The sequence below is a fragment of the Sabethes cyaneus genome, chromosome 3 (genome assembly GCF_943734655.1).
Source record: "Sabethes cyaneus chromosome 3, idSabCyanKW18_F2, whole genome shotgun sequence".
NCBI lineage: Eukaryota > Metazoa > Arthropoda > Insecta > Diptera > Culicidae > Sabethes > Sabethes cyaneus.
In genome coordinates, this window is record NC_071355.1 from 103,724,388 (window position 1) to 103,746,973 (window position 22,586).

A 22,586-nucleotide genomic window follows, 5' to 3' on the forward strand; every position below is an offset into this window, starting at 1 on the left:
GAAGCCCCTCTTGAAGACTGTTGGAATGCCGTGAAAACAGCCATTAACAGCGTAGCGGAGAACGTCCTAGGCAGTGTGGCACCGAATCGACGTAACGAATGGTTTGACGAGGAATGCCAGCAGATATTGGATGAGAAGAACGCAGCGCGGGTACAAATGCTGCGTAGAGCCACCCGTCAGAATGTGGAGCGATACAAACAGAAGCGGAGGCAGCAAACCCGACTCTTCAAGGAAAAGAAGCGCCACCAAGAGGAGAAGGAGTGCGAAGAACTCGAACAGCTGTACCGCTTTCACGACACACGGAAGTTCTATCAGAAACTCAACGGATCTCGCAAAGGCTTCGTGCCGCGGGCCGAAATGTGCAGAGATAAAGATGGAGGTATCTTGACTGATGACCGTGCGGTGATCGAAAGGTGGAAGCAGCACTACGATGAACACCTGAATGGCGTGCAGGCGGAAGACCATGATAGCGAAGGAAGTGACCACATTGGTGCAGCAAGCGACGAAGATGTGCCACCCCCATCGATAAGGGAAGTTAAAGAAGCCATCCAGCGGCTGAAGAACAACAAAGCAGCGGGAAGGGATGGCATTGGAGCGGAACTTATTAAAATGGGCCCGGACAAGTTGGCCGGCTGTCTGCATCAATTGATTGTCAAGATTTGGGATACGGAACGACTACCGGAGGAGTGGAAAGACGGGGTTATCTGCCCTATCTACAAGAAAGGTGATAAGCTGGATTGTGAGAACTACCGAGCCATCACTATCCTGAATGCCGCCTACAAAGTGCTGTCCCAAGTCCTCTTTCATCGACTATCGCCAATAGCCAATAGATTTGTGGGAAGTTACCAGGCCGGCTTCATGGAGGGTCGGTCTACAACAGACCAAATCTTCACCCTGCGGCAGATCCTCCAGAAGTGCCGCGAATTCCGAGTCCCCACGCACCACCTGTTCATCGATTTCAAAGCCGCATATGATAGCGTAAACCGACAAGAGCTATGGAAAATTTTGGACGAAAACGGCTTTCCGGGTAAGCTTACTAGACTTATCATGGCTACGATGGATGGGATCCAGTGCTGTGTGAGAATCTCGGGTGGTTTGTCGAACCCATTCGAATCTCGCAGGGGACTTCGACAAGGAGATGGTCTTTCCTGCCTGCTATTCAACATTGCGCTTGAAGGTGTTATAAGGCGAGCGGCGATCGAAATGCGGGGCACGATTTTCAATAAATCCAGTCAATTTATCTGCTTTGCTGACGACGTGGATGCTGTCGGCAGAACATTTGAGGCGGTGGAAGATCAGTACACCAGACTGAAACGCGAAGCAGAGAAGATTGGATTGCAGATAAATACGTCTAAAACGAAGTATATGCTGGCGGGCGGGACCGAGCGCGACAGGGCTCGCTTGGGCAGCACCGTGGTAATCGACGGGGATGAGTTCGAGGTAGTCGACGAGTTCGTATACCTTGGCTCGCTGGCAACAGAGGACAACAATACCAGCCGTGAGATTAAAAGACGTATTATCAGCGGAAGTCGGGCCTACTACGGACTCCACAAACACTTGCGGTCGAACAATCTGAGCCCCCGTACAAAGTGCACACTGTACAAAACGCTAATTAGACCGGTTGTCCTCTACGGGCACGAAACGTGGACATTGCTAGAAGAGGACCTACGAGCACTCGGAGTTTTCGAACGGCGGGTGCTAAGAACCATCTTTGGCGGAGTGCAAGAGAACGGTGTATGGAGGCGAAGAATGAACCACGAGCTCGCGCGTCTCTACGGCGAACCAAGTATTCAGAAAGTGGTTAAAGCTGGACGGATACGTTGGGCAGGACATGTTGCTAGAATGCCGGACAACTATCCTGCAAAAATGGTTTTCGCATCAAATCCGGTAGGAACAAGACGAAGAGGGGCACAGCGAGCGAGGTGGCAAGACCAGGTGGAGCGAGATCTGGCGAGCACTGGGTGCCCGCGGAACTGGAGATCAGTTGCCATGGACCGAAACAGATGGAGAAATTATACTGCGCAGGCCTTGTCATAAGACGTTAGGCCAATTAAGTAAGTAAGTAAAAAAGGAGACCTAGCTTAACTGGCGTGGCATCACGTTGTTATGCATTAGTCTCGAAGTATTCTGTAAGGTAATCTTCAACTGGATCCAGGAGACCAACGCACAGTAGTCCAAAAGGGCGAAAAGTGGAACTTTTTTCCTAGTGTCTCTTGTTTCCATTTTATCATTTATGGTCTTCAGCTTTTTTGTTCGTATCAATATCCCCCTTAATCTAAAACTGTCAAAGGTTAGTCATCGCTTACTATAATGAAAATAAAAAATAACTTTTTTGTGTTAAGAAATATAGACATATTTTCTTCGCCAAAGTTAAGTAAGTAAAAACAAGCAACTTTGCTGAATAAATAAAATTTCTATCTTTATCGAGTGCTGAACTATAGGCCATATTCTTTAAAATTTCTTTAAAAATTGGTTTTTCATACTTAGCTTTTGTTAGTTGCATTTTACAAGAATACAATGTTCTAGGCAATTATCGAAGCTCTCAAAATACACGTTATTGCAGAAGACCGCAAATCTCTTGGACCTTTACTTGCTGAGTTAGCGCATATTCAAGCTTAAAATTTCCATAGCTTCACGAGCCTATGGGGTAAAATGGGGCAAGTGGATTTATGAAATCAGTGCTTCATCTTAAAGCTTAAGTTAGTACTATAAACTTGTACGGATTCCGCTTGTCCCCAACCACCCAAATTAGAGTACGGCAAGCATACGTTTTATGTTTCGCGTTCGCGAAAGGCTTTTGTGTTCGTAGATAGACACATGATTTCTTCGGCAAAGTTATAGAAAATATAAAGATAAACAATTTTGCTAAAGAAATGACATTTCTATCTCTATCGAGTGCAGAGTTGTAGAGCATTTAAAAATAAGTTTTTCATATTTAGAGTACATTCCAGGTAATATTCCAGGTTTGTTTCCAAAAGCAAATCGATACTGTACTTCAATACCGCGTTCCTAGCCTGTGTTTCATTGATAAGACTTCGATATATCACGCCTAATAAGCTGATATGTATAGTATCTACTAATACTTACTTGGACTGCTGTTTACGACGCATCGTTAGCATACAGTAAGCCGCTTTTTGCTTCTTCAGACATTTTTCATGAAGAGCCCTGAATAATACGCTAGAACCATCTATGTTATTTTCATCTGGATACATAAACAACGAACTGCGTATATGATTTAAAGGTGAAACCTTTGAAAGAGGTTTAAATCCCAGTAATCGTAGTCCAGGCGGGAAAATTTGTTTAATGTTTACGATTTCATCGACAGTGAATAGAACTTTAACATCCCCTATATTTAAAGATTTTCTGAAAGCAAGTATTGCATAAAGTATTATTTATGTCATTAGTAATACAGGGATACCTCGATATAAGACAATTTATAATTTCAAAAAGTTTTCTTATATCGAAATTGTCTTATATCGAAACACGATTTTTGTTCAAAAAAATTTGCATGAGCGGTCGCCAATTTTGCTCTGTGTTGAGAATTACGCTTCTTGCACTATTTATTGTTTGTTTGAATTATTAGTTTTTTATAATTTTTAGGGTTGTTTTGAAATAATGAATATCTTCGTGGCGCCGATTTTGGAATGGATAATTTGCTTTGGTTTTGTTGCCAGCTATGTCAAAGGGATTTGTTCGTTATAAGACAAAAATTGTCTTACATCGAATTGTCTTATATCGAGGTTGTGTTATAACGAGGTGTCTTATATCGAGGTATCCCTGTATATTACAATGTATATTTTGTATATCTTTACCTTTGATGACCTGGTAAAATCGATTTACAACCTACGCTGCGCTCTTCATCCTCAGATATGGTTTGATAGAACCTCTTTGATTCAAGTAATTCATTTGTATCTCTTAAAAGTGTGACCTTTTTTGGATAGCGTGTTTTTCTATAAATAAACAAATATTATTCTTTGGGAAAATTCCAAATAAAAACGCTCACGTGCCTTGAAACTGAATATATATTTATACCCAGCTGAACCGTTTCTGATAAATAGAATTTTATGTGTGACAAAGTCTTTTTTCTAAAATCGCGTCGAAAAATTCTGTTCATTAATCGTTCCCGAGAATCTTGATAACAGGGGAAATGAAACTCATCCGGACATTCGTTTGCAACTGTACACAAAAATTCCTAAAATATCAAGAACAGCTTAAACGCTGGGTAAATATTAGTAATAAAATAAGGTTTTACCTGATAGAATGCATCGCCATTAAAATCGCTGGATAACGGAACGAGAACTACGTTAACGTCAAGCTGTTGCAAATCTTTAGCCTTAATGAAGGTTTGTTGGTATTCATAACTACCAGCTGCATGTGGCTCATCGTTCGAAGTAAACAGGACTATGCTTGATTGTTCCAACTTATAGCCGCATCTGGTAAGCAAACGGGAACAAAACCACAACACATCCGACATATTACTCCCTGTAATAAAAATGCCAATGAAAAACATATTTTTGTGTCGTTCAGAATCACCTTGCGCATGTCCATATTTCTGTTCAAAACCTAAAAGATTTTCAGACTCCCGCAAGCTGATTATTCTTTTAATTGATTCTGCGGATGGAAAAGCTAGTGACATAAAAAGCGAAGTGTTTTTTGGAACCACCAGTCCAGTATCAACATCATTCTCATCTATAGGCAATGGACTATGTTTTGTATTGTAAAACACAATTCCGATCTAAAAAAAAAAACAAAATGAAACTGTACAAATAGTTTATTATATTTTTATATTACTTACCAAATCATTCTCGCTATTAATCACCTTATTTCTGATGATAGCCTCCACTATTTCTAACGATTCCCTGAAGTTATTAAATCTACCTGGTTTTTCAGAAAACATATAATCTGCACTATCAATCAACAACAAAATCCCCTCTCGGCCACTAAAGCTGAATTCTTGTACGACATCATCGTCGTCCGAGTGATCCGGATTCCAAAACATATTCAACAAGTAACAACGCAACCTGTATAAACAGGGATACTTAAAGCTTAAAGGGATAAACCTGAAAGAGATTCGCGGATAGGAAAAAATCGCAAAAATCCAACGTCAAATGCAGCCAGTTCGAACTACAGACGGTAGATAATCTACAGACGCGCAAAGAGAAAAATTACCAATTCGGCAACACTTTTTTTTGTTTATATTATTTAAACAGTTTTGGCAACCAGTCAGAATTGGATCAATCTTCCTATAATCAGCAGTAAGTTGCGTGAATCACCTGGTATGTTCCATGGAACTTCGCGAATTACGACGCATATTTTGCAAAGTGAACAAGCCAATTGAATTTTTTAAAGCATTATATGATATATCGAAGGTAACTAATCCATGTTTTTAGTAAATCAATAGTTAAAGTTTTAACATCCCTGGTAGATTACAAAACTTAGTCTTCCCTGCTTATACGAAATACAAGTTTGTTTACTTTGCTCATTTGGTGTCTCGATTTGACGGTTCGATTGGTGTTTTATGCCACGCGTTTATGTTTGCGCGTCTGTAGATTATCTACCGTCTGTAGTTCGAACTGTCAACTGCAGCCAGTCGTTCTCGTTATCTGACATCTGAGAGAGAGTCGCGAAGACCTGAGAGCGAAGACGCCGGTTTTTGACGTAGGACTACGTCTTACGGCAAGTTTTGAGATAGGGTGTCATTCCAAAAAATCAAAAAATGCGAGCGTCACGAAAAATGAAAGGTTTTGAGCGCTAATAGCTCAGCGGTTTTCAGATCGATTTTCATTTTTCTTACACCAAGCGATCGGAAGATCTTCTAAGAATTGGCCCAAATGAAGAAAAGTATGGATTCTTGATGTTGAACTATTGAAAAATTGAAAATAATGAACCTATGTTTTACCAGAATTCTCGCTTCGTGATTGGTTGGAAGATTCTTTACGATGATCTAAACCTATACCAATTTGATACCTGTGCTTGGGAAGTAAGCCAAAACAAGTGACAAAGCTTCCTCATTTCAACAAGATTTCTCAACACCGCGGTTCAACCTAGACCATTTTGATGTCCTTGCTTGGGAAGTACGCCAGAGAGAGTGACAAAGCCCCTCGTGCCAACAGATTTCATACGAACGCGATTAAACCTAGTCCAATCTGATGTCTGTGTTAGGGAAGTGTGCCAGAAAAAATGACACAAGTTCGTTGTCCCAACAGATCGCAAATTCTTTACTGCGTGACGATTAAACCTCGGCGAATTTGATATCTGTTTTGGAAAAATGTGCTACAGCTGTAGTGTTCGGTTATAATACGGCTCTGTATGAATACGCATAGTATGATCAATATATATAATATATATATAATAGAATGCCAGTGTCGCTGCAGTGCGCGTGGTAAACATCATACATGGAACGATGGTACGTACGTATAGAGATGGTCATACCATCTGCCAGAGCTGCGGCAATACACACGAGCTGGGCACAGCTTTTATAGTGATGGGCGAGATGCAGAAGCGGGTGATCGGGTGGTGGCCGATCAACCCCCGAATGTGCAGATTAAGAATCAAGGGCCGATTCTTCAATATAAGCATAATTAACGTGCACAGCCCTCACCTCGGAAGTACTGATGATGACAAAGACGAATTCTACGCGCAGTTGGAGCGTGAATACGACCGCTGCCCAAGACATGATGTCAAAATTATCATCGGGGACTGTAATGCTCAGGTTGGTCAGGAGGAGGAATTCAAACCGGTGATTGGACGGTTCAGCGCTCACCCGCAAACGAACGAAAACGGCCTAAGACTTGTCGACTTCGCCGCCTCCAAGAACATGGCCATACGTAGTACCTTCTTCCAGCATAACCTCTACCATCGGTACACCTGGAGATCACCCACCCAGACAGAATCACAAATCGACCACGTTCTGATAGATGGTCGGCACTTTTCAGACATTATCGACGTCAGAACCTATCCGGGCGCTAACATTGATTCGGATCACTACCTAGTGATGGTAAGGATACGTCAAAAACTATCTGTTGTGAACAACATACGATACCGCCGCCCGCCACGGTATAATCTAGCGCGACTGAAGCAACCAGAGGTCGCCGAAAACTACGCGTTATCTCTCGAAACCGCGCTGCCGGAAGAGGGAGAGCTGGATGAAGCCCCTCTTGAAGACTGTTGGAATGCCGTGAAAACAGCCATTAACAGCGTAGCGGAGAACGTCCTAGGCAGTGTGGCACCGAATCGACGTAACGAATGGTTTGACGAGGAATGCCAGCAGATATTGGATGAGAAGAACGCAGCGCGGGTACAAATGCTGCGTAGAGCCACCCGTCAGAATGTGGAGCGATACAAACAGAAGCGGAGGCAGCAAACCCGACTCTTCAAGGAAAAGAAGCGCCACCAAGAGGAGAAGGAGTGCGAAGAACTCGAACAGCTGTACCGCTTTCACGACACACGGAAGTTCTATCAGAAACTCAACGGATCTCGCAAAGGCTTCGTGCCGCGGGCCGAAATGTGCAGAGATAAAGATGGAGGTATCTTGACTGATGACCGTGCGGTGATCGAAAGGTGGAAGCAGCACTACGATGAACACCTGAATGGCGTGCAGGCGGAAGACCATGATAGCGAAGGAAGTGACCACATTGGTGCAGCAAGCGACGAAGATGTGCCACCCCCATCGATAAGGGAAGTTAAAGAAGCCATCCAGCGGCTGAAGAACAACAAAGCAGCGGGAAGGGATGGCATTGGAGCGGAACTTATTAAAATGGGCCCGGACAAGTTGGCCGGCTGTCTGCATCAATTGATTGTCAAGATTTGGGATACGGAACGACTACCGGAGGAGTGGAAAGACGGGGTTATCTGCCCTATCTACAAGAAAGGTGATAAGCTGGATTGTGAGAACTACCGAGCCATCACTATCCTGAATGCCGCCTACAAAGTGCTGTCCCAAGTCCTCTTTCATCGACTATCGCCAATAGCCAATAGATTTGTGGGAAGTTACCAGGCCGGCTTCATGGAGGGTCGGTCTACAACAGACCAAATCTTCACCCTGCGGCAGATCCTCCAGAAGTGCCGCGAATTCCGAGTCCCCACGCACCACCTGTTCATCGATTTCAAAGCCGCATATGATAGCGTAAACCGACAAGAGCTATGGAAAATTTTGGACGAAAACGGCTTTCCGGGTAAGCTTACTAGACTTATCATGGCTACGATGGATGGGATCCAGTGCTGTGTGAGAATCTCGGGTGGTTTGTCGAACCCATTCGAATCTCGCAGGGGACTTCGACAAGGAGATGGTCTTTCCTGCCTGCTATTCAACATTGCGCTTGAAGGTGTTATAAGGCGAGCGGCGATCGAAATGCGGGGCACGATTTTCAATAAATCCAGTCAATTTATCTGCTTTGCTGACGACGTGGATGCTGTCGGCAGAACATTTGAGGCGGTGGAAGATCAGTACACCAGACTGAAACGCGAAGCAGAGAAGATTGGATTGCAGATAAATACGTCTAAAACGAAGTATATGCTGGCGGGCGGGACCGAGCGCGACAGGGCTCGCTTGGGCAGCACCGTGGTAATCGACGGGGATGAGTTCGAGGTAGTCGACGAGTTCGTATACCTTGGCTCGCTGGCAACAGAGGACAACAATACCAGCCGTGAGATTAAAAGACGTATTATCAGCGGAAGTCGGGCCTACTACGGACTCCACAAACACTTGCGGTCGAACAATCTGAGCCCCCGTACAAAGTGCACACTGTACAAAACGCTAATTAGACCGGTTGTCCTCTACGGGCACGAAACGTGGACATTGCTAGAAGAGGACCTACGAGCACTCGGAGTTTTCGAACGGCGGGTGCTAAGAACCATCTTTGGCGGAGTGCAAGAGAACGGTGTATGGAGGCGAAGAATGAACCACGAGCTCGCGCGTCTCTACGGCGAACCAAGTATTCAGAAAGTGGTTAAAGCTGGACGGATACGTTGGGCAGGACATGTTGCTAGAATGCCGGACAACTATCCTGCAAAAATGGTTTTCGCATCAAATCCGGTAGGAACAAGACGAAGAGGGGCACAGCGAGCGAGGTGGCAAGACCAGGTGGAGCGAGATCTGGCGAGCACTGGGTGCCCGCGGAACTGGAGATCAGTTGCCATGGACCGAAACAGATGGAGAAATTATACTGCGCAGGCCTTGTCATAAGACGTTAGGCCAATTAAGTAAGTAAGTAAAAAAGGAGACCTAGCTTAACTGGCGTGGCATCACGTTGTTATGCATTAGTCTCGAAGTATTCTGTAAGGTAATCTTCAACTGGATCCAGGAGACCAACGCACAGTAGTCCAAAAGGGCGAAAAGTGGAACTTTTTTCCTAGTGTCTCTTGTTTCCATTTTATCATTTATGGTCTTCAGCTTTTTTGTTCGTATCAATATCCCCCTTAATCTAAAACTGTCAAAGGTTAGTCATCGCTTACTATAATGAAAATAAAAAATAACTTTTTTGTGTTAAGAAATATAGACATATTTTCTTCGCCAAAGTTAAGTAAGTAAAAACAAGCAACTTTGCTGAATAAATAAAATTTCTATCTTTATCGAGTGCTGAACTATAGGCCATATTCTTTAAAATTTCTTTAAAAATTGGTTTTTCATACTTAGCTTTTGTTAGTTGCATTTTACAAGAATACAATGTTCTAGGCAATTATCGAAGCTCTCAAAATACACGTTATTGCAGAAGACCGCAAATCTCTTGGACCTTTACTTGCTGAGTTAGCGCATATTCAAGCTTAAAATTTCCATAGCTTCACGAGCCTATGGGGTAAAATGGGGCAAGTGGATTTATGAAATCAGTGCTTCATCTTAAAGCTTAAGTTAGTACTATAAACTTGTACGGATTCCGCTTGTCCCCAACCACCCAAATTAGAGTACGGCAAGCATACGTTTTATGTTTCGCGTTCGCGAAAGGCTTTTGTGTTCGTAGATAGACACATGATTTCTTCGGCAAAGTTATAGAAAATATAAAGATAAACAATTTTGCTAAAGAAATGACATTTCTATCTCTATCGAGTGCAGAGTTGTAGAGCATTTAAAAATAAGTTTTTCATATTTAGAGTACATTCCAGGTAATATTCCAGGTTTGTTTCCAAAAGCAAATCGATACTGTACTTCAATACCGCGTTCCTAGCCTGTGTTTCATTGATAAGACTTCGATATATCACGCCTAATAAGCTGATATGTATAGTATCTACTAATACTTACTTGGACTGCTGTTTACGACGCATCGTTAGCATACAGTAAGCCGCTTTTTGCTTCTTCAGACATTTTTCATGAAGAGCCCTGAATAATACGCTAGAACCATCTATGTTATTTTCATCTGGATACATAAACAACGAACTGCGTATATGATTTAAAGGTGAAACCTTTGAAAGAGGTTTAAATCCCAGTAATCGTAGTCCAGGCGGGAAAATTTGTTTAATGTTTACGATTTCATCGACAGTGAATAGAACTTTAACATCCCCTATATTTAAAGATTTTCTGAAAGCAAGTATTGCATAAAGTATTATTTATGTCATTAGTAATACAGGGATACCTCGATATAAGACAATTTATAATTTCAAAAAGTTTTCTTATATCGAAATTGTCTTATATCGAAACACGATTTTTGTTCAAAAAAATTTGCATGAGCGGTCGCCAATTTTGCTCTGTGTTGAGAATTACGCTTCTTGCACTATTTATTGTTTGTTTGAATTATTAGTTTTTTATAATTTTTAGGGTTGTTTTGAAATAATGAATATCTTCGTGGCGCCGATTTTGGAATGGATAATTTGCTTTGGTTTTGTTGCCAGCTATGTCAAAGGGATTTGTTCGTTATAAGACAAAAATTGTCTTACATCGAATTGTCTTATATCGAGGTTGTGTTATAACGAGGTGTCTTATATCGAGGTATCCCTGTATATTACAATGTATATTTTGTATATCTTTACCTTTGATGACCTGGTAAAATCGATTTACAACCTACGCTGCGCTCTTCATCCTCAGATATGGTTTGATAGAACCTCTTTGATTCAAGTAATTCATTTGTATCTCTTAAAAGTGTGACCTTTTTTGGATAGCGTGTTTTTCTATAAATAAACAAATATTATTCTTTGGGAAAATTCCAAATAAAAACGCTCACGTGCCTTGAAACTGAATATATATTTATACCCAGCTGAACCGTTTCTGATAAATAGAATTTTATGTGTGACAAAGTCTTTTTTCTAAAATCGCGTCGAAAAATTCTGTTCATTAATCGTTCCCGAGAATCTTGATAACAGGGGAAATGAAACTCATCCGGACATTCGTTTGCAACTGTACACAAAAATTCCTAAAATATCAAGAACAGCTTAAACGCTGGGTAAATATTAGTAATAAAATAAGGTTTTACCTGATAGAATGCATCGCCATTAAAATCGCTGGATAACGGAACGAGAACTACGTTAACGTCAAGCTGTTGCAAATCTTTAGCCTTAATGAAGGTTTGTTGGTATTCATAACTACCAGCTGCATGTGGCTCATCGTTCGAAGTAAACAGGACTATGCTTGATTGTTCCAACTTATAGCCGCATCTGGTAAGCAAACGGGAACAAAACCACAACACATCCGACATATTACTCCCTGTAATAAAAATGCCAATGAAAAACATATTTTTGTGTCGTTCAGAATCACCTTGCGCATGTCCATATTTCTGTTCAAAACCTAAAAGATTTTCAGACTCCCGCAAGCTGATTATTCTTTTAATTGATTCTGCGGATGGAAAAGCTAGTGACATAAAAAGCGAAGTGTTTTTTGGAACCACCAGTCCAGTATCAACATCATTCTCATCTATAGGCAATGGACTATGTTTTGTATTGTAAAACACAATTCCGATCTAAAAAAAAAAACAAAATGAAACTGTACAAATAGTTTATTATATTTTTATATTACTTACCAAATCATTCTCGCTATTAATCACCTTATTTCTGATGATAGCCTCCACTATTTCTAACGATTCCCTGAAGTTATTAAATCTACCTGGTTTTTCAGAAAACATATAATCTGCACTATCAATCAACAACAAAATCCCCTCTCGGCCACTAAAGCTGAATTCTTGTACGACATCATCGTCGTCCGAGTGATCCGGATTCCAAAACATATTCAACAAGTAACAACGCAACCTGTATAAACAGGGATACTTAAAGCTTAAAGGGATAAACCTGAAAGAGATTCGCGGATAGGAAAAAATCGCAAAAATCCAACGTCAAATGCAGCCAGTTCGAACTACAGACGGTAGATAATCTACAGACGCGCAAAGAGAAAAATTACCAATTCGGCAACACTTTTTTTTGTTTATATTATTTAAACAGTTTTGGCAACCAGTCAGAATTGGATCAATCTTCCTATAATCAGCAGTAAGTTGCGTGAATCACCTGGTATGTTCCATGGAACTTCGCGAATTACGACGCATATTTTGCAAAGTGAACAAGCCAATTGAATTTTTTAAAGCATTATATGATATATCGAAGGTAACTAATCCATGTTTTTAGTAAATCAATAGTTAAAGTTTTAACATCCCTGGTAGATTACAAAACTTAGTCTTCCCTGCTTATACGAAATACAAGTTTGTTTACTTTGCTCATTTGGTGTCTCGATTTGACGGTTCGATTGGTGTTTTATGCCACGCGTTTATGTTTGCGCGTCTGTAGATTATCTACCGTCTGTAGTTCGAACTGTCAACTGCAGCCAGTCGTTCTCGTTATCTGACATCTGAGAGAGAGTCGCGAAGACCTGAGAGCGAAGACGCCGGTTTTTGACGTAGGACTACGTCTTACGGCAAGTTTTGAGATAGGGTGTCATTCCAAAAAATCAAAAAATGCGAGCGTCACGAAAAATGAAAGGTTTTGAGCGCTAATAGCTCAGCGGTTTTCAGATCGATTTTCATTTTTCTTACACCAAGCGATCGGAAGATCTTCTAAGAATTGGCCCAAATGAAGAAAAGTATGGATTCTTGATGTTGAACTATTGAAAAATTGAAAATAATGAACCTATGTTTTACCAGAATTCTCGCTTCGTGATTGGTTGGAAGATTCTTTACGATGATCTAAACCTATACCAATTTGATACCTGTGCTTGGGAAGTAAGCCAAAACAAGTGACAAAGCTTCCTCATTTCAACAAGATTTCTCAACACCGCGGTTCAACCTAGACCATTTTGATGTCCTTGCTTGGGAAGTACGCCAGAGAGAGTGACAAAGCCCCTCGTGCCAACAGATTTCATACGAACGCGATTAAACCTAGTCCAATCTGATGTCTGTGTTAGGGAAGTGTGCCAGAAAAAATGACACAAGTTCGTTGTCCCAACAGATCGCAAATTCTTTACTGCGTGACGATTAAACCTCGGCGAATTTGATATCTGTTTTGGAAAAATGTGCTACAGCTGTAGTGTTCGGTTATAATACGGCTCTGTATGAATACGCATAGTATGATCAATATATATAATATATATATAATAGAATGCCAGTGTCGCTGCAGTGCGCGTGGTAAACATCATACATATTCATATTCAGATAATGTATTTACATTATACTTGCATATGTGTGTGTGCCTGAGATTCAGCAAAAGGGGAATCTCATTGTCAAACTTTGACCAGTTTAAAATTTCGAATATGGTTGCCAAGTAATGTAATTGTAAACTTCGCTTGCTTCAAATTTCTGAAAAAACCGGTGCAAAAAGACTCAGTTGAGGGATTCAATTCATCCGGACGAAAAGAAAATGAGCGTTTAAAAACATTTCACTGGCATGAAAACGATGAAAACACATCAGCGATGAGCGCACTGATGACAGCCACATCCCTGGCACGAACGTCATTCTCATACATTTTCGTTGAAGCCGTTTGAGCCAGGCTTGCTGGCTCGATTTTACGTCAAATTTGACAGCAGCTGTAAGAATTACGCAATCATACGGTTTTATGCTTCAGAAAATTTGTTGCATGTGGGATGTAGATAGTGAAAGAAGTTCGTTTTTTCTGTTATCGGCAACGTAAGATAAGAACAATTCTGACTTTAGATAGTGTAATTTTTTTACGATACACGACAGAGGGGAAACAACACGCTGCATTCGTCATACTGCGCAGCATTAAATACATGCGTTGTCTCGTGTAAATTTTGTTTCAAAATTTGTTGTCTACCTCTATTACCACCACTACCGGTGGCGGCTTCAGCTGACAGCTGTCGTGCCAGGGATGTGATGACAGCACCAACCAGCGCACAGATAAAGAACAGATAAATAACAATAAGCAACTTTGACAATGAAGTTCCAGATTCACAGACTTGATACAGATTGTTAGCATCATGTTTACCACAATGAGTCCTGTAGAAAAACAGCGACACTGGCATTCTATATATATTGATTCTACTATACGCATGCTTGCCGTTTCAATCGACCCCCCGGCACATCGCCATTTTTCTATGACTCAAATCTAAACGTCAAAAGCACTGGGCGGGAAATCACTTCATAGAAATTCTATGGAGCGGCCATTGATGTTTGGGGCCCAGCACCGAGGGGCCCATCAGTATGGGGGTACTGTCAAATCGTATGTGAGAGTGTATTGGTGACCCCGGGCTGGTTTCATTAGAAATGTAGTGAAAAGATGTGCTGTTGATAAATATAAGGATTGAATTGAAGATAGAATTAACGAAAGGGCGAATGTCGCAAGCGTAAACAAATCGAGTGAGGGTTGATTTTCCTATGCTGGTCCAGCGAAAAATAACTCTTACCCGTTTTGTTTACGTTTGCGACATTCGCCCTTTTGTTAATTCTGTATAGAATTGGTAAAATCCTTTCAACGTGGGAAACCATGGATAATAAAAACAATCTTTAACGGGAAATTAGCAGTCATTAACTTTTCGTCGAAAATCCAAATTTCGGAAGCAGTTTTTTGGGCCCAAAACAAAGGCTCTGGTTTTATGGTTATGTATTCATTGCGTTTTCTTACCAATCTGAACACAGAGAATATATTTTCATTAACAGAACTTTTGTTTTAAACCAAAAAACTGCTTTTAAAATTCACAAAATCAATGACGACTCATTTCACCTTAATTTCAGTAAGGTAGCAGGAAATTAATAGTTTGTGTCACCCCATCGACATCTCTATAACGAGCTGCAGTGAATGTCAGCGACAGGATGTCCTGGGCTCAAACATTTGAAAGCGGGCCCAAATCAGACTGCTGGCAGTTGAGTGAAACGCAGTGCTGACATGCTATCTCATTTTCGCACACACGAGATGTTAGCGGCGAAAACATGGTTGCCTGCCGATGGCGTGGTTTATGTTCTTGATTTTGTTAAATTGTTTTCAAATGCACAATCTTTTGAGAATTGAACGTATGCAATGTTACTACATACAACGCATGTAGCATGTATATATGGTGCATATAGCATGTATACATGAAGAATCGAATGATTACAAGCATGAATACATGCCACTATCACTACAAAGAGACTTAAGGCCCAGACACAATGCGTACGGATTTTACTACCTTGCGGATATTTGACAGAAATCCCATGGAAAAACTGTCAAATTGCCGCAACGTAGTAAAATCCGTATGCATTGTGTCTGGGCCTTTACGTAGTCCTGCGTCACCTATATATGCGGTCGTGTCTTGTACACAACCGTTGGCCGTTCTTATTTCTAGATAGAATTAACAAAAGGGCGAATGTCGCAAATGTAAACAAAACGAGTGAGAGTTATTTTTTGCTGGACCAGCATAGGAAAATCAACCCTCACTCGGTTTGTTTACGCTTGCGACATTCGCCCTTTCGTTAATTCTATCTTCATTTTTTATATTATTTTGTATAATCGGGCTGACTGTTCAAGCGCGTGCGTAAACTCTATATTAGACGTGATAGGTGCGTGTCTTGCAGTGACAATTTTTTGGTGCTAGTGTGGTGTGTCTAAGGGTACATCAGCTTTTGCAAAAATACTCTATGAAACATGCGATACATGGGAAGCGCATAGTTTATTGCATGTAAAATTACACGTTATGAGTACTATCGTGAGAAATTCGAAAGTAGGTTTTGCGTAAAATATTATCAAATGTTTATTTTAGTTAGTAGAAAATTTACAACGAAAAAAATAGGACCAATTTAATTGCTTATTTGGGTTTTCCTCAAGAACTACCAGCCGAAAACTTACATTAATTGCCAATACTTTTCCATTTCTGACCAATAATAACGACTGGCTGCAGTTGACAGTTCGAACTGGCTGCGTTTGACGTTGGATTTTTTTCCTATCCGCGAATCTCTCAGGTCTACTGGGTCTACTCCAAGAGTGGAGTTACTTCTGTATATTTTTGGTATTTGTAATATAAAAAGTTAGTTGAAATTATTACTTATGGAGTTGAAGAAACGCATCAGGTTTACTACAGCGCATTGTAAATCTAACGGAATAGTGACTCGGTAAGAAAAAAATCCACCAGTGGCCGGCTCAACCGGTTTTTTACTTGCAAAGCCGGTGGCCGGTTAATCCTGCAAAAAGGCCGGTTTTCTGACATAATATGAAGCCGGCTTTGTAGGTACTTTTTGCCTGATATGTGTTGATAAATCCTAAATAAATTTGGGAGCAGTGGGTCATTGAAGATAGCCAGTTTTGCAGTGACAATACACTGAAGTCGCTTTTTACGCGACTATTTTTACACAAATTTCAGAATTTACGCGGTTTTTTTACGTGAATTTCAGAATTTACGCGAATTTTGGAATTTACGCGAATTTTGGAATTTACGCGATTTTCGGAATTTACGCGAATGTGCTCAAAACGTCTATTTTTTCGTGTAGTGTTGAAATCCACAGTTTTTTTCACGCGAAATTTTGGTTTTTGACGCGAATTTTGGAATTTACGCGAATTTCGGAATTTATGGGTTTTTTTACGCGAATTTCGGAATTCACGCGGTTTTGATTTACTCGGGACGTATCCTTCGCGTAAAAAGCGACTTGAGTGTACTTTGCTTCTGGCGATACCGATAATATTCAGTAGAGATTTGTAGAACGCGGATTTCTATAGCGCGGGTACCACGATATTTCTATAACGCGGTTTTCCGCGTATAACAAGTACACGTAGCATATGGATATTGAGTTAACTAGCTTAGCTTATACTGATTGCACATATCAATGGTTGCACTCAGTGATTGATCCGAATCAGTGAAATTGCATAATGAATCAAACGAATGTGGTTGGGAATGACCGGTCATTCTCACTGTGCAAAATTCAGTGACTCGATGTATGAAGGATCAATAACTGCGCCGGACTCGTCCTTGCAATCAGGTGAGATTGGGGAAGGAGCGTTAGTGTAATCTTTGTTGTTTTAGGGACCGTGTGAACCTCTGCATCCCAGCAAAGATTACAGGAAGGAGTTGAATTTTGTTAGTAAGGTAGGTTTCGTTGGATCGGGATTCCCCGGATTCACCTTGATAAGTGATGTGATCGGTTCTTTTTTTATAAAGATACTAGATGACCCGACACACTTCATATTGCCACAAATTAAACTGTGTTGTACATACATCCTGAATCTCGGATGACCTTTATCATAATCTCGAGTTTTGCAAGCTTCTGAGGAGTTCATGGGTGTTTTAATATACAAATTTTCAACAACTCCCCCCATTGCTTAGCCTGATAAAATAAAGCAGATAGCATTTAAATATTCGCCATCATTACAAACCATTTCGCCGAATACCATTTTGCGGAACACCAATTGACCATAATGCGGAATATAGAGCTTCGCAGAAATATAGAGTTTCGCAGAAGCATATGGGATATTGTGTTAATTGGGGGTAAACTCGAATTTTGTACAGATACGACCGTGGTATCTTTTAAGAAGTGGTTGGGCATATAACAGTTGGCTCTCTAAGTGATATACGGAAACCACAAAGTTACGGGTTAGCCTGCTGGAGGTTTCGGAATATCAGTTGAAATTTTAATTGATACAAATTTAGAAAAAAGTAATAAATAAGTGACCTTAGTAAGCCGTAAGGTGGTACTCCGGAAAATCCAGAATATATCGTGAATATTTTGAGTGTAATTTGACTACACTAGAAATATATTTCGACTATTTGTGACTCAATTTGGTCATTGGATAGTTCGCCGAGAGAAAATTCAAAGCTTACCTGAAATTGGTCACTGGAAATGCAAATGTTTTTAATTTATAACAGATCAATATAAAATAGAATATCAGCAATCCTTAACTAAATAGGCCGCTCACCAGTCACCACTCGACATGGCCGCCAAGGCGCCAAAACGTTCACTGGAAAATTAGGATTTGCCGTCAAAGTGTACAATAAGTGAAAATTCATGTTGAAGTCCGCGTTACAATTTGAAAAAGGTTTGATATAAATCATTTCGGATTTAGAAACAGAAATGATGCAAATACTTCAAATGTTCGCTGACAAATAAACGAAATAACCTCTATTTCGCAAGTTTGTTGCAATTACCAATTTCGCTTAGGGTTGCCAAGTGGCCGGTTTTTGGCCGGCCCGACCGGTTTTTCACTTGCAAAGCCGGTGGCCGGTCAATCCTGCAAAAAAGTCGGTTTTCCGACAAATGAAGCCGGATTTGTACTTTTTATCTAATTTGTAAATTTTCTGATAAATTTATTAGCAATTCTGAGCAGTGGATTATTCCCTCCCATGGGTAGGTGGTTTGACGAGTACTTCGGCCAAACGACCTAAAAATTCTTAGTTCCGCATGTAGAATGTTTATAGTTTAAGTTGGATATATGTGTAGTATATAGTATTGCATAATTTAGCTTTATGTGTAGCATGTGTCTCGTAAAGCGGAATGGAGCGAAATCGAACGGATTTGATTTTAAATTCAATCCGTTTGGGCCGAAGCACCGGGAGGGCTTACTCGGTTCCCTAGATGAATTGCTGGTATGCACAGAAATTTCTCTAGAAAACTGAAACCAAATCCTACCCACCATTCATGAGATTTTGACTTACTCATGAAAATTAAAATGTATCGCTAGTTAGAACGAACGAGTGTTCAAAAATGATGTGATGTCTTTATTTGCGTAATCGAGACATTTTCTATGAGATTGCCATAGAATTTGTGGCTGTTATGCGATTATGGACAGCACAGCACTGAAAAATATACACACACGTACATGTATACATGTGTATGCATGGGTGTATAGGTACGAATGAATATATGTTTGAGTGTTCTATGATGAGTCGGCAATTATTCTTATACCTATGCTGCCAAATTACAATTATTAATGGGCAGGAAGTTATAGTCAGTAGCTGTGTTTCCTGTATCAGTTTCCTATGCTATTACTATTATTACTAATATTGCTATCGTTGCTGTTACTGTCACCTCTATTGTATTGTTTTGGATGTAATTATATTTTTTTTTTCTTTCTTAGAATGATTTGCATGTCTTGTGACTAACCGCGTTAACGGTATTCAACTAACAACATAAAATGATCATGTATGACGCTGTTTGTCTCCCAAGGGCCTTCCTAATGCTGATGAGCCTCTGTCGGAGAGTCCATCAAGTCGAACGGTGGCAACTCACCGGCGGCCTGCTCCTCTCCATTCTTGCGGCTGTCGTCGCGGTCGGACTTAGTGGATCACTCGAAAAGATTTATAGCCTCGATATATATCTTGTTCTGTCCATTGCCCAATGCTGGCAGACTTCAACTGAAATTCCATTTCTAACTAAATCTTTTTAGAGTTAAAACTTCTTCAAGTAAAAACAGGTATTCGATTCTCTGGCTGATTCAAGCGATAGCGAAGGGCTGTCCTCAATCATTTCCACTTCCTAAAATGGGGTCATAGTACATAATATATGGCCGTGGTATGAGGATTTTTTTTTCGATTCAATACCATCCTCACAGAATTATCAACGTCGTTAACATCTTATTAAGTCTTGCTTTAGTGACAGCTTGCACTTAAGACCTAACACGGCATATATACATATCTCCAAGTGAAGTTCTTTTTGATCCACCTCATCCCTTCTTAGTTACAGAATCATTTCAATTGACCACGGTCTGAAGAGCATACCGACAAATCGGTTGACTACCGCTACAAATATGCAATTAATGCCACCGGGAATAATACGAGCGAGTACCAGTCCCCATTATATCGCATCTGCTCTATTTTTCGGAAGTTCAAGTAGTTTTTCGATAGTTCTGAGCGATAATATTGCTCTTGAATAATATTCCGCACAAAATATTCGAAAATTTACGCCAACAGCTACAATACTGCAAAGATGGTAGATAAAGAAGCGGCTGTGGCTTTTAATGACCATAGGTTGTTGAACAGCGCTGGGTCAATCGTGATGACATGGGTATTTGGGAGATGAGTAGCGTCCATCCTAGCGAGTAGTTAGTCGGTAGTAGCATAGGTGATGGACAGACATAGAATTCTCGTGATATTACTAACTTGAAAATTGCAATCAACATGTTGACTAAAAAATTCCTCTTTTCTTTTCTTTTCTTTTCTTTTCTTTTCTGCCTGATCTCTATCGCTTCTTCTCACGGCAACAATAATGTTGCCGTGAGGGGAGGCAAGAGACCAGCCACAGATGACCACACTGGTGACAACGATAAAGAGGACGGCCGGCGTGGAGCCTGCTTCAGGTTTAATAGGATTGACTACGAACAAGATGAGGAAACAAACAAAGGAAGGAGAAAACAAGATAAGTACAAGCCATCTTATGCTATATTGACCAAGCACACAATTATATCAAGCCAAGTTCTGTCACTCTTCTTCCGCCCATTAATCCATAATCACCAATACATTATGGAGCTAGCGTAATCCGCACGGATTCTTTTAACATTATCACAACCACCTTATCTCAGCCCTGGACAGACTTGGCTCTAACTGCCCCACCTTGTGCTGCAAACAGAAACAGAAACAGAATTCTGAGCAGTGGATTATTGAAGATAGCCAGTTTTGCAATACTTTGCTTCTGGCGGTAATATGCATTAAATTGTCCACTAGCACCAGAAGCAAGTAGTAGTCACTCTGATACTAGCTATCTTCAATAATCCATTCAACGTTCGTTGTGGTTTCGACTGTGATCTTCTACCGTTCGCTATCTCCACAACTGACTGTTCATCGCATTTACACAGGAAGCTGTCAACCGACTTCCGGCGACAACCCAAATAATATGTCATTAACGCACATTACCCATTCCAGGCAAATCCTCTAAAATATGCTGACAACGTCACCTTCAATTGCGTAGCGTCACTCAACAATGAAGCAGTGAAGCTTCGGTTTAACCTTCCTAGTGCATTGGAGTCGTTTTCGACCCATCGGCATACTTACAAAGCTTGATACTCAGTAACGGTACGAGCTAGAGACTTGAAATTTTCTGACTTTTCCTAACTTCCTTTGGAAAATTAGCATTGTGGGGGAGTTTCAGCTTTCAGCGACATCTAGAAGAGCCACTGCAAAAAAAGTTACATATTATGCATTAAGGGTCGAAAACGACCCAAGTTTTGAAATTGCTCTCATTCATCCATTTTCAATCCGAATTTCGTTTTCTTTACCTCGTATGAAAGATATGGCCAAAAACTAGCACCCAAGGTATGTTGGGGAATATTTGTTGACTGATGGCCACTTCTGCGTCGGTTCCGGAACACCCCCTACCAGGTCCCGGGGAACATTTTTATATTTTGAGATAATTCATTTTGCGGCACATCAAATCACATTCACGGGAAAATTAGTGTTCTGTAGAGCGCCAGTTTTGTGCGAATTTGCAAACTATGGGACTTCAGCTGGCTACGTGGTCCGTAGAAAGCCCGATTCGCGGATGCAACTCGTTTCACTTCGCGGCTTACGTCGTTGTCACATGTCACGAGTGTACCAAGGTATATAAATTCCTCCACTACTTCATATTGTTCTCCATCTAACTCCACCTCGGCACCAACACCACTTGGGCTCCCACGTTCCCTACCAGCAACCATGTACTTCGCTTTGGCGGTGTTAATGGGAAGTCCCAATCTTGCCGCTTCCCTTTTAAAAGGCTTGAAGGCCTCTTCCACTGCTCTACGGTTGGTTCCGATATCGACGTCATCCGCAAAACCAAGAAGCATGTGAGAATTCGTGATGATAGTTCCATTACTTTCCACGTCTGCCCTTCGTAATGCACCTTCCAAGGCAATGTTGAATAGCAGGTTAGAGAGTGCATCCCCTTGCTTCAGTCCATCTAACGTCACGAAAGCAGCTGAGGTCTCACCCGCTATTCTAACGCATGATTTGGATCCGTCCAGCGTCGCACGAATCAGCGTAACTAGTTTTGTCGGAAAACCATGTTCTAGCATTATCTGCCACAGCTCATTTCGTTTAACTGAATCGTACGTCGCTTTAACCACACTACAAACAGATGGTGTGTCTGCAAGTTATACTCCCGGAACTTGTCTAGCAACTGACGCAGGGTAAACATCTGACCCGTCGTAAAGCGACCCTCACGAAAACCAGCTTGGTACTCGCCGACGAAGGACTCCGCTAATGGTCTCAGTCTGCAGAACAGGATACGGGAAAACACCTTGTAGGCAGAATTGAGCAATGTAATTCCTCGATAGTTTTTACACTCCAGTCGATGTC

The 22,586-nt window shown here is 41.0% G+C and overlaps 2 protein-coding genes across 6 annotated transcripts in view; one reads left to right on the forward strand and one right to left on the reverse strand.

Annotated features, from left to right (window-relative positions):
- The window catches only part of LOC128743285 (X-ray repair cross-complementing protein 6), a 65,702-nt gene extending 52,357 nt beyond the window's left edge, over window positions 1-13,345 (reverse strand). For 2 of the 4 annotated variants that reach the window (XM_053839831.1, XM_053839830.1), the window contains exons 1-13: window positions 12,421-13,345; window positions 11,943-12,207; window positions 11,681-11,882; window positions 11,400-11,629; window positions 11,155-11,339; window positions 10,960-11,097; window positions 10,235-10,510; window positions 4,796-5,060; window positions 4,534-4,735; window positions 4,253-4,482; window positions 4,008-4,192; window positions 3,813-3,950; window positions 3,088-3,363 (exon numbers count right to left, since the gene is read on the reverse strand). In XM_053839831.1, the coding sequence (XP_053695806.1) occupies window positions 3,088-3,363; window positions 3,813-3,950; window positions 4,008-4,192; window positions 4,253-4,482; window positions 4,534-4,735; window positions 4,796-5,060; window positions 10,235-10,510; window positions 10,960-11,097; window positions 11,155-11,339; window positions 11,400-11,629; window positions 11,681-11,882; window positions 11,943-12,207; window positions 12,421-12,458 (2,630 nt within the window). In that variant the 5' untranslated portion in view covers window positions 12,459-13,345. Of the gene's footprint in view, window positions 1-2,015; window positions 3,015-3,087; window positions 3,364-3,812; window positions 3,951-4,007; window positions 4,193-4,252; window positions 4,483-4,533; window positions 4,736-4,795; window positions 5,061-10,234; window positions 10,511-10,959; window positions 11,098-11,154; window positions 11,340-11,399; window positions 11,630-11,680; window positions 11,883-11,942; window positions 12,208-12,420 lie in introns of those variants that run through there. The other 2 variants (XM_053839833.1, XM_053839832.1) reach the window with 2 other exon arrangements.
- A 2,950-nt stretch (window positions 13,346-16,295) lies between these two features.
- Window positions 16,296-22,586, forward strand: part of LOC128742612 (dolichol kinase) — a 43,148-nt gene continuing 36,857 nt past the window's right edge. Inside the window, exon 1 of one of the 2 annotated variants that reach the window (XM_053839024.1) lies at window positions 16,296-16,443. In XM_053839024.1, coding sequence (XP_053694999.1) covers window positions 16,379-16,443 — 65 coding nt within the window. In that variant the 5' untranslated portion in view covers window positions 16,296-16,378. Of the gene's footprint in view, window positions 16,444-17,182; window positions 17,305-22,586 lie in introns of those variants that run through there. The other variant, XM_053839025.1, reaches the window with a different exon arrangement.